Source organism: Oncorhynchus mykiss, chromosome 1 (assembly GCF_057628025.1).
Source record: "Oncorhynchus mykiss isolate SJ-2025 chromosome 1, ASM5762802v1, whole genome shotgun sequence".
Lineage (NCBI taxonomy): Eukaryota > Metazoa > Chordata > Actinopteri > Salmoniformes > Salmonidae > Oncorhynchus > Oncorhynchus mykiss.
In genome coordinates, this window is record NC_143022.1 from 66,879,445 (window position 1) to 66,892,134 (window position 12,690).

The 12,690-nt window shown below is 44.9% G+C and overlaps 1 protein-coding gene across 2 annotated transcripts in view; it reads right to left on the reverse strand.

Moving 5' to 3' along the window:
• LOC110526836 (adhesion G protein-coupled receptor A3) overlaps positions 1-12,690 on the reverse strand; it is a 286,855-nt gene that overhangs the window by 41,495 nt on the left and 232,670 nt on the right. For both annotated transcript variants that reach the window (XM_036982670.2, XM_036982667.2), the window contains exon 15: positions 1,198-1,325. In XM_036982670.2, coding sequence (XP_036838565.2) covers positions 1,198-1,325 — 128 coding nt within the window. The remainder of the gene's footprint in view (positions 1-1,197; positions 1,326-12,690) is intronic.

The window sequence follows — 12,690 nt, forward strand, 5'->3', positions numbered from 1 at the left end:
ACTATTCAGTGGTGCTACACTAACTACACACTCCCCTTGCTTGGAATACACTAACGTTATGACAGTCAGTGAAGTTATCTACACATTTAGGACATTTTTCTGATTTGAGACCTGCTAATATGACAACAACAAATAAATCGCTAGCTAGTTAACCAACAACTGTCACAATGTATTTGAGAGACAACGAGTGCTCATTGTACAAATGTGTTTCTGTTTTTTGCTAAACATTGGAGACGGAATATAGTTGACATGTTGCCAACAGCATAAAGCCAACCCCGTCTGTCGCCCCATAGCTGCGCACACATCGGTTTCGTTTCTGAACAACCAACCCGTCTATAGCCCTCCATTTTGTCAATATCTCCTTTCCCTCTCTTTCTCAGAGTGGCCTCTGATGATGATGCCAAACTTCAATTTGCTCATAGATCTTCGCGACCCATTACACCTATCTACTTCCCATCGGAACCAAAGGCAGTATCAATAAGGTCTCGTTTATTTCATCTGTCGTTTCAGAGACACGGAACAACTTTCTTTTTGGTCTTTTATTCTCAGCACAGTGAAGGTATAGAAGGAATTAATGCTTGTCACATTTGGCCGCTTACTCCATTGCTCGTGAGTGACTAACAAAGACTCAAAAGGGAAAATGAGGCCCGAACAAATAACAAGCTATCCATGGTTGCCTGGAGACCACACTGGATCATCAGTAGAGGACGACTAGACGAACGGACATATAGCACAGCCCTCGGGGATTCAAAGACCATACGGAGAGAGGTGACCGAGGTGGTCTGGCCATTATGGAGTAGGGGTAGTTTGGCTCACGCACGCGCACACATCCCTCTAAACCGCACTGAGACACACACACGCGCGCGCACACACATCAATCCTCCAGTTCAGATGTCTGAGTCAGGCCCACAGCGGCTGACTCACAACCCAGGAGCATGACGGAGGAAAATGAAGAAAGGAAAAATCCCAAAAAGGAGAGGCGGTGTGTTGTGATGAATACATGACCTGGATGTGTGTGTGTTTTTACCAAGCGTGGTTAGTTAACTGAAGATGAGAACTCACTTCAAATCCTTTCAACACAGAACTAAACAAACAGACACACCCATACTGTACACATGCACGCAGACAGACACATATTCTCCCCCCCCCCCCCCCCCCCCCCCCCACCACACACACAGTATTCCAAGGGTTTTTTACCTGTGGTGCACGATATAGGTGATGATGGAGGCGAAGAGGCAGAGCAACATAACGGCCGTGCAGGCATACACGACCGGGTGCAGAAACTCCCCAGGGTACGGGGGGAAAGAAAGCACCTTCTTCAGATCCTGAGAGAGAGAGAGAGAGAGAGAGAGAGAGAGAGAGAGAGAGAGAGAGAGAGAGAGAGAGAGAGAGAGAGAGAGAGAGAGAGAGAGAGAGAGAGAGAGAGAGAGAGAGAGAGAGAGAGAGAGAGAGAGAGAGAGAGAGAGAGAGAGAGAGAGAGAGAGAGAGAGAGAGAGAGAGAGAGAGAGAGAGAGAGAGAGAGAGAGAGAGAGAGAGAGAGAGAGAGAGAGAGAGAGAGAGAGAGAGAGAGAGAGAGAGAGAGAGAGAGAGAATAAGAGCGTTGGAGGTCAGATTGTGGCGTAGTGGAAATGCTTTCGTTGATGCCCTGAATACGAGCGTTGTACTCTGCTCACAGTGGGGGTGGTATATAAGATTTTGCAATTGTACTCAATGCTTTGAATTGAGAGAGAAATGGACATGGAGAAGAGAGACAACGAGACAGTGGGGGGGAGAGAGTGGTGGAGGGGGGGCAGAGAGAGAGGGGGGGGGGGGGGGTGAAGAGAGAAAGAGACCAGGGTCAGACACCACATATGGTATCGTATTTCACATACTATTCCGAAAAACAAACAATGTACTGAATGTGACAGTCTAAGCGCAAAGAAAACGAAGTGGACCTCGTGTGTATGCTGTATCTGGGCAACCGAAAACAAAACACACGCGCACAATGCTCATTACCACATGAACAATGGTCCACAACAACAACAAAAACGTTGTGTCGTGCAAACCATTCTCAGAATTTGCAAAACACACGTAGCGCTCACGGGGAGCGAGAGAATCAGCATGACTCTCTCTCTCTCTCTCTCTTAATGTCATACTACTAGAGTAGCAGACGCTCATTAGGAAAACTTCAACATCACGCTGCATCTGTGCTACACATCTGGAAGCATATATTGCCCTTTACAGGGCCTCACACAGGAGCGTTACTATGCTGTCACGTCACACTGAGAGCACACACATCATCGTGACAACTATGGACATGATTCTCTGGGAATGAGTTTGCTCCTCTTTCAGGGTTGGGTAAACATACGATCTTCCACATCATATCCATCAAGAAATAAGAACGCTAGCCGAGCTCCGTGGATTTGGCTGCACTGTGACCATTCGTAAAACGGCATGGGGCAGTTGAAACCAGTAGCGAGGTGAATAGGAGGTTAGGACCAAATGTTTTCACATCCCTCCACTTCAAGACATATGAAAGTTAGCGCCATTGATTTGGCTGCACTGTGATCAACGCAGCCGGAGAACTGAATGGGCACCGTCGGAGGCCTGGTGTGGGAGTGAGCAGGGTTGGCTCCGTAGCTCCGTGTGTCTATGATGCCTCATCCGTGTTCATGGCCGTGAGTGTATTCTACACAGCTGTCCTTCTCTATCACCACTTCCCCTGACCAGCTAACCCACAGGCTCACACATGGACCGGTAGGGGCCGCTAGTGGCCTGTGGGGGCCCGTGACCCTGCTGTACTGTGTGACAAGCACTAATAGTCAGGGCTGGAGGGTAAGAGGGCTATGGCCAGAGGCGGATCTGGATCTCTTACAGATATGTAACAGTGTGACAGGGAGAGACGACCACGCAGAACATCACCAGTCAGTTCAATGGAGCCCGAACTGAAAGAGGCAGAGGGATAGCAGGGAAAGCGAGTGAGAGTGAGGAAGCTGGAGAGGAAGCGGGAGAGAGGAGATGAGGGTGACATAGAAAGCGAGATAGAGACTTTGTCTGTGGAAGAAGGGGGAGAGAGCGTGAGAGGGCAAGGAAAAGAGAGGCAAAAGGAGAGGGAGGGCTGATTGCCGAGTACAACTACAATTCTCAGCTATAGTAAATGACCATTCTGAAATGACAGGACCTTTATTTATCCGTCCAGAGTGGTTAAAAGTACAGCGAAGGGCGAGTTCTCGGGGTCAAAGTGTCTCATGGGACAAATCGACATCACTAGATCGTCATCACTGAGGCTATAATGATAACTGAGACTGCTGTAGCTCCTGCCTCTTAGCCCCTGAGCCTTTACACCATATTCAACCATTTACCACTTGAATGACTGAACCAATCAAAACTACTTGTCAAATGCCCTCATATTGGATTCAAGGATCCTCCTGCTAAGTAAAAATCCATATACACCCAACTAAATCTTTATACCCTATCCATATATAGCCTGCTGAGAGTATCCCCATAACTCCAGGAGCAGTCCTAGTATCTGAGAAATGGTGCTGCAGGAGGGGACTTTAGCTCACGGGGCTGCCGAGGACTGGATTTACTGCTGTGGGGTGAGGTGATTGGAGGAACACTAACAGTCATCCGACTGGCTCGGGTCAAACGGTAGGAAGGGGCTCAGAGGAGAGGAGGGGAAAGGGGAGGGTAGGAAAGGGAAGGTGGGGGGAGGGTGGGGGGGGTGATGAAGAGAAGAGAAAAGAGCATGGAGAGGTGGAAGAGAGGAGATGAAAAGTGTGCAATGTATGGAGGGTTAGAAGCAAAGAAGAAGGGCAAGATGGAGGAGGAGTGGGGGAGGAGGGAGATGTCACTTTCACCAGACCGAGAAAAATTGTGAATCACACTGCAGGGTGCATGACTGCCTGCTTTGAACAAATAGTTCTCAGCGTTGCCAGTCCCAGTGTTAAAACTCCTGGGGAGATGCAGGGAGAGACAGACCTCTCATACAGTGGACAGTTGAACAAAGACTGCAGGGTGATTGATGCCGAATACTGGCGCATCAACTTCATCTCACAACCGAATTACCCCATTGGTCGAAAATCAACGTCCCAGGAAATGGAGAAAAAGACCTGCCTATTCTCCCAATCGCAAAACATCCTTTTATCATTATCATCGCTGGTGTTGTCTCGACACTCTTGAAAAAAACTCAAGATATTTAGTCGGCTGTCCCCATAGGATAACCTTTTGAAGAACCCTTTTTTGGTTCCACGTAGAACCTTTTCTACAGAGTTCTACATGGAACCAAAAGGGTTCTACCTCGACCAAAAAGGGTTCTACCTTGAACCAAAAAGGGTTATCCTATGGAGACAGCCGAAAAACCCTTTTGAAACCCTTCTCTCTTTTTTTCCTAAGAGTGTAGTTGCTTAACAGACACATAATGCAATATCCATAACCATCATAGTTTGCCTGTCGGGGGAACAAAAAAATACAGCATATCCCTAATTGTTCATATAGCAGTGATACTGAGTGATGTCTCCTTGCAATACCTTGTAGCACCAGGCTCTGAACAATTCCCATTCCTCACGTATTCTTCCCAACCCAGCCCTACTCCCAGCGTCAGATAAGAACAGCAGCCAGCCAGTTTCCAATAGGATTCTTCCATCCAGACCACTCACAGCTATTATCATCATTATTACTATCGTATCACATAAGTGAGTGTTGCCTGGCTGCCTGTGTGGACATTATTAGTGTGTTTAGCGGGGCCCCTGTCCCGGCCCTGACAGCACAAATCACCACAGACTGAGCCACAGTATACACTGCCCAGGCCGGCTAAACCTATTCTGGATTAGCCACCATGTTCCGTCTAAGCACGCTCCGTTGTCCCTTTCCCCTCTGCAGCCAAACAGCCTCTTTATCCCGTGTCTGTGTTGTCCCTACACATTTAATCCACACGACACGCGCTCTCCCCCCCCCCATCCCCGAAAATCTGATTACTCGTGTTAATTAAACCCGGCCCCAATTCCAATCCAATAATCTCAAAAGATCCCAGTTACACTGAACATTGAGAGATCATGGAGTCAGTTGGGTCTGGGAGGTGCTGTGCTAAGATGGTGTCTGTATACCAATATTTCTTTTCATGAGGATTTAAGGATTATGGGTCAAACTGAAGCGCATGCGCTCAATTATCTCTCCCTTGTTCTCCCCCCCCCCCTCCCCGCACACATGCATACGACAACGATACAGAGACTCACAGGAACACATACACATTAACGTCCCTTGGCGGACTGGCCGAAGGGCTCCCGGCTCCATCCAGCACCATTCTTTATCATCCCTGAGCAGCCCTTCTGGAACGGAACTGGAAAGTGTGCAAATCCAACCCATCTACAACCACCCAATAACACCCAGGGGAGCAGGCCAGTCAAACTCCCTCCCTGGACAAATCACATTTTATTTGTCACATGCTTCGTAAACAACCAGTGTGGACTAACAGTGAACGGTGACTGACAGGCGATGATCCCGAAAAACCATCATGCAACATTTGTTTCTACAACGTTTCACTGGTGGTTGTGAGCCGAATGCTCTTATAACCGCGGAGACGGAATAAGACCGATAGGATCAAGCTGTTGACAGAGACATGCACATAAAGCACACTGTTGTTTGTGTAATGAAATCCAGTTCAATCAAACATCACATTATGGGCCATTATTAGATGATGTATCTCATTTGGAATACAGTGAAACGTCCCTCCAGACATTGTTATTTAAGGGTCCTGTGTATAATTTGTGCTTGATTCCTCTACTTACACATCAAAGGATACGGTTAACATCATGTCCCCAGAGTCTCTTCCTCTGCCTTAGATTAAAAAGAAGAAACATTTGCTGTGTATCTGAATTACGCTGAGTGTACAAAACATTACGAACAACTCTGAGACATAGACTGACCAGGTGAATCCGGGTGAAAGCTATGATCCCTTATTGGTGTCACTTGTTAAATCCACTTCATTCAGCGTAGATGAAGGGGAGGAGACAGGTTAAAGAAGGATCGTGTGTGTGCCATTCAGAGGGTGATATTAAAATATTTAAGTGCCTTTGAACGGGGTATGGTAGTCGGTGCCAGGCGCACCGGTTTGAGTGTGTCAAGAACTGCAACGCTGCTGGGTTTTTCACGCTCAATAGTTTCCCGTGTGCATCAAGAACGGTCCACCACCTTAAGGACATCCAGCCAACTTGACACAACTGTAGGAAGTCAACAAGGGCCAGCAAACCTGTGGAATGCCTTTTGACACCTTGTAAAGTCCACGCCCCGACGAATTGAGGTGGTTCTGAGGGCAAAAGGCGGCGCAACTCAATCTTAGGAAGGTATTAGGAATGTTTTGTACACTTGAGTGTATACTGTACCACTCTAGTTACTGCAGTCTCTTTTCTTAATAGACTTGAAGCTATGAGCTTAAGTGACCTATACTAAGTGCTCTGTGGAGTGACCTTGGCCCCTGTGTGCGTGTGCGTGTGCGTGCGCGTGTGTCTGTGTGTGTGTGCGTGCGTGCGTGTCTGCGGCAGAGCCCACTCACGGTTCAGCATTACACAAAGTTACTCAACCATGATTACAACTAAAGGATGTTGAAGGAATGGCTGTAGGCTGAGAGTTCCTTAACCTAAATGAACAAATGAAACAACCTGAACCACGTCTGAATGACGAAATAAGATGACTTCCCCATTTCACTAACCAAGCTTGTCTCTCAACCTACATACATAGAACCCGCATTACCTGTTGAATACCTTGTCAAACTATGATAACATCTATACTTGAAAAATGCAGTGCTTTTCTAAGAGGATAATCAATTGCCACATTCACATGGTGGCCTGCCCAGTGGAGAGCTGGCTGGTGGGCGCAGTCTGGGGCTGAGAGTGAGAGGAGGGTGACTCATCCCCTCTTTACTACACAGCCGTCTCAATGGAGCTATCTCTGTATGCTCTCTGCACACACACACACGCACGCGCGCGCACACGCACACACACACACACACATGTTCCTTACGCCTTCTGAGACCACATGTTGCTCAACACTTAGAGAGAATATGGACAACATCAATCTCCTCCCTCACTGGTTGATACACTGTACACAAAACTGCAATTTTCTTCTAGACATAGACTGTGCCCAACAAAGAATAACAATAACACTCCACAGGTTAAAGGGATACTGCAAGATCACTGCAACTAATTCAATTTTTCCACTTTGTAAACATGACAACATCACAATGATGTCAAAGTTGTTTTCTACAAATGATTTGTCTACTTTCTACAATGTATTTCCAGGCCACTAGTGTAAATTTGACGAAATAGTCATTCGCCGCCGTTTAGAAAAGACTTGGCATTTACCGTCAGATCATCAATATGTTGCGGCATTTGTAGAATGTTGATAACAATGGCAACGACGCGACCGAGTGACGGAGGTGCAACCAATGTTTACCATGCCCATATATATCACTGCACATTTCTATGTTCTACACTGAAACGGAAAGGAACAAAGGTTATTTTGAAAATCCGGCGCTATGACGTCATTGGGAGGAATTTTTGAAAACTACAATGTGCTTCCAGCCAGGGAGGTGGCATTTTCACCATTAGAAGACTGGCATGCTGCTGGAGATAATGAATATGATGTTAAAAAGTAAAAAGTGCTAAAATGTCCCTTTATAACAATAACAATAGCTAGTGCAATAGCTAGTGCAATCAGAAAGCTCACCAGAGAGACTTCCTCTTGTCTATTCCTGTTCAACACATTTGTTTCTCGGTCTCCTGAACCAACAGAGGCCTCCAATGGCATCCGAGTGCCGCCGGCCCATAAAAAAAGCACTGTAATGTAATGTTAGAGCTCTGATGACTCTATTACGATCATCATAAAAACCACATTGTTTCCAAAACACTTCAGACTGAAGTTTCCTAGAGCGGAGGAAGGGCTTGTCAGAGACTAGACACTGCTGAATCCCCATCAGGGCCAGACCATAACTAGCCTACAATGATGTGTGGCAGCAATACACAACTAGATAGGTCTGGAAGAGAAAAGAAAGCAGGGAAAGGCAAAAAAAAGTGTTTCTGTGCTTAAATGTGTCCTATTGCATATGCCTAAGTGCAGCATGTCCATGTGTATTTACAGTGTGCGTGTGTGTGTAGGCTATGGGAGTGTACGTTCATGGCTGAGAAACCTCTGCCTCACACCTTCCGACCCTCTATGCTTTCCCATTTCCCACCCTCCCTCCCTCCCTTCCTCTGCAATCTTCTCTTCCATTTTTTGATTATGGATTGCATGACAACAAGGCCAATCCCATTTCACACCCTGACAGCTCTGCTACCTGCAGCCATTTAGACCTAAGTGGCTGCTCCATCTCATCCTGCTCCCATTTACATGTTTGGGTCTCATTATGACATAAGGCAGGCAGGCAGGCCGCCACATAGTGTTTAGATGCGAAAAGAGGAATTTCACTGGCCAGATTAGTTTTCACCTTTGATACGGGAGCGTATCGCTCACCCAGTGGAATGGGATGCGGGGTGGGGGGAGAATTGAGTGAACTTTGAAGTTAAACTGTGGAGGGGCAAACGCCTAACCTGACCTCCGGAGAAATACTAATGTGAAACATGACTCACACACACTGGCGAGCACAGCCCCGACTTCGTACACACAAATGGCCCCCTTTCTCAGCTAGACACAAGGACAAACACAAACGCACGCACACCGAAATAAATGGTACGAGAGCTGTTCAAATCAAAGAAACATAATCTCTCAGCATTTTACTCAAATATTCCTGACAAACACATGATTATGATCCACTTTTCTTCCAAGCACAGCCATGCTCTCTTCATTCATGTAAACTATTACTGTCAGGTCAATGAACATAAAAACACATTGCCATAATTATGACCATATGACCATACTAAGTCAACGCATATTAAGAGAGTAAGTCTGTCTGGCTAATTTACTTTTATCCCATCACTTGCTGTGTTTGACCCGAGATGAGCTACCCACGTCAACTCAAATAACTATGCCTTGCCTCGGCAACCCTTCTCATAACAAATACTGTACATACATTTGAAGTCAGAAGTTTACAGACACCTTAGCCAAATTCATTTAAACTCAGTTTTTCACAATTCCTGACATTTAATCCTAGTAAAATTTCCTTGTCTTTGGTCAGTTAGGATCACTACTTTATTTTTAGAATGTGAAATGTCAGAATAATAGTAGAGAGTTTGATTTATTTCAGCTTTTATTTCTTGCATCACATTCCCAGTGGGTCAGAAGTTTAAATGCACTCAATTAGTATTTGGTAGCATTGCCTTTAAATGGCTTAATCTGGGTCAAAGATTTTGGGTAGCCTTTCACAAGTTTCCCACAATAAGTTGGATGAATTTTAGCCCATTCCTCCTGACAGAGCTGGTGTAACTGAGACAGGTTTGTAGACCTCCTTGCTCGCATATGCTTTTTCAGTTCTGCCCACAAACTTTCTATGGGATTGAGGTCAGGGCTTTGTAATGGCCACTCCAATACCTTGACATTGTTGTCCTTAAGCCATTTTGCCACAACTTTGGAAGTATGCATGCGGTCATTTTTCATTTGGAAGACCCATTTAAGACCAAGCTTTAACTTCCTGACTGAAGTCTTGGGATTTTGCTTCATTATATCCACATAATTTTCCTCCCTCATGATGCCATCTATTTTCCCAAGCTTTAAACATCCCAAGGAGCACTGTGCAAGCGATAATATTGAAATGGAAGGAGTATCAGACCACTGCAAATCTACCAAGACCTGGCCGTCCCTCTAAACTTTCAGCTCATACAAGGAGAAGACTGATCAGAGATGCAGCCAAGAGGCCCATGATCACTCTGGATGAACTGCAGAAATCTACAGCTGAGGTGGGAGACTCTGTCCATAGGACAACAATCAGTCGTATATTGCACAAATCTGGCCTTTATGGAAGAGTGGCAAGAAGAAAGCCATTTCTTAAAGATATCCATAAAAAGTGTTGTTTAAAGTTTGCCACAAGCCACCTGGGAGACACACCAAACATGTGGAAGAAGGTGCTCTGGTCAGATGAAACCAAAATTGAACTTTTTGGCAACAATGCAAGACGTTATGTTTGGCGTAAAAGCAACACAGCTCATCACCCTGAACACACCATCCCCACTGTCAAACATGGTGGTGGCAGCATCATGGTTTGGGCCTGCTTTTCTTCAGCAGGGACAGGGAAGATGGTTAAAATTGATGGGAAGATGGATGGAGCCAAATACAGGACCATTCTGGAAGAAAACCTGATGGAGTCTGCAAAAGACCTGAGACTGGGACGGAGATTTGTCTTCCAACAAGACAATGATCCAAAACATAAAGCAAAATCTACAATGGAATGGTTCAAAAATAAACATATCCAGGTGTTAGAATGGCCAAGTCAAAGTCCAGACCTGAATCCAATCGAGAATCTGTGGAAAGAACTGAAAACTGCTGTTCACAAATGCTCTCCATCCAACCTCACTGAGCTCGAGCTGTTTTGCAAGGAGGAATGGGAAAAGATTTCAGTCTCTTTTTTGTGCAAAACTGATAGAGACATACCCCAAGCGACTTACAGCTGTAATCGCAGGAAAAGGTGGCGCTACAAAGTATTAACTTAAGGGGACTGAATAATTTTGCACGCCCAATTTTTCAGTTTTTGATTTATTAAAAAAGTTTGAAATATCCAATAAATGTCGTTCCACTTCATGATTGTGTCCCACTTGTTGTTGATTCTTCACAAAAAAATACAGTTTTATATCTTTATGTTTGAAGCCTGAAATGTGGCAAAAGGTCGCAAAGTTCAAGGGGGCCGAATACTTTCGCAAGGCACTGTACATCCACAGGTACACCTCCAATTGACTCAAATTATGTCAATTAGCTTATCAGAAGCTTCTAAAGCCATAATTTTCTGGAATTTTCCAAGCTGTTTAAAGGCACAGTCAACTTAGTGTATGTAAACTTCTGACCCACTGCAATTGTGATACAGTGAATTATAAGTGAAAAAATCTGTCTGTAAACAATTGTTGGAAAAATTATTTGTGTCATGCACAAAGTAAATGTCCTAACCGACCTGCCAAAACTATAGTTTGTTAACAAGAAATGGTCGAAAAAACAAGTTTTAATGACTCCAACCTAAGTATATGTAAACTTCCGACTTCAACTCTACATTATCTGAGAGCAAACATCATTAGTTCACATCCATTCATTGTTTTAAAAGGCTTTAACTATATAAAAACAGCCACGGCAAATGATATCTCCAGAGCAAGCCTCACCTCTGACCCTTCTGAAGTACAGTGAGACACACACAAACTGTACATATAGTGCCTTGCGAAAGTATTCGGCCCCCTTGAACTTTGCGACCTTTTGCCACATTTCAGGCTTCAAACATAAAGATATAAAACTGTATTTTTTTGTGAAGAATCAACAACAAGTGGGACACAATCATGAAGTGGAATGACATTTATTGGATATTTCAAACTTTTTTAACAAATCAAAAACTGAAAAATTGGGCGTGCAAAATTATTCAGCCCCTTTACTTTCAGTGCAGCAAACTCTCTCCAGAAGTTCAGTGAGGATCTCTGAATGATCCAATGTTGACCTAAATGACTAATGATGATAAATACAATCCACCTGTGTGTAATCAAGTCTCTGTATAAATGCACCTGCACTGTGATAGTCTCAGAGGTCCGTCAAAAGCGCAGAGAGCATCATGAAGAACAAGGAACACACCAAGCAGGTCCGAGATACTGTTGTGAAGAAGTTTAAAGCCGGATTTGGATACAAAAAGATTTCCCAAGCTTTAAACATCCCAAGGAGCACTGTGCAAGCGATAATATTGAAATGGAAGGAGTATCAGACCACTGCAAATCTACCAAGACCTGGCCGTCCCTCTAAACTTTCAGCTCATACAAGGAGAAGACTGATCAGAGATGCAGCCAAGAGGCCCATGATTACTCTGGATGAACTGCAGAGATCTACAGCTGAGGTGGGAGACTCTGTCCATAGGACAACAATCAGTCGTATATTGCACAAATCTGGCCTTTATGGAAGAGTGGCAAGAAGAAAGCCATTTCTTAAAGATATCCATAAAAAGTGTCGTTTAAAGTTTGCCACAAGCCACCTGGGAGACACACCAAACATGTGGAAGAAGGTGCTCTGGTCAGATGAAACCAAAATTTAACTTTTTGGCAACAATGCAAAACGTTATGTTTGGCGTAAAAGCAACACAGCTGAACACACCATCCCCACTGTCAAACATGGTGGTGGCAGCATCATGGTTTGGGCCTGCTTTTCTTCAGCAGGGACAGGGAAGATGGTTAAAATTGATGGGAAGATGGGTGGAGCCAAATACAGGACCATTCTGGAAGAAAACCTGAAGGAGTCTGCAAAAGACCTGAGACTGGGACGGAGATTTGTCTTCCAACAAGACAATGATCCAAAACATAAAGCAAAATCTACAATGGAATGGTTCAAAAATAAACATATCCAGGTGTTAGAATGGCCAAGTCAAAGTCCAGACCTGAATCCAATCGAGAATCTGTGGAAAGAACTGAAAACTGCTGTTCACAAATGCTCTCCATCCAAACTCACTGAGCTCGAGCTGTTTTGCAAGGAGGAATGGGAAAAAAATTCAGTCTCTCGATGTGCAAAACTGATAGAGACATACCCCAAGCGACTTACAGCTCTAATCGCAGC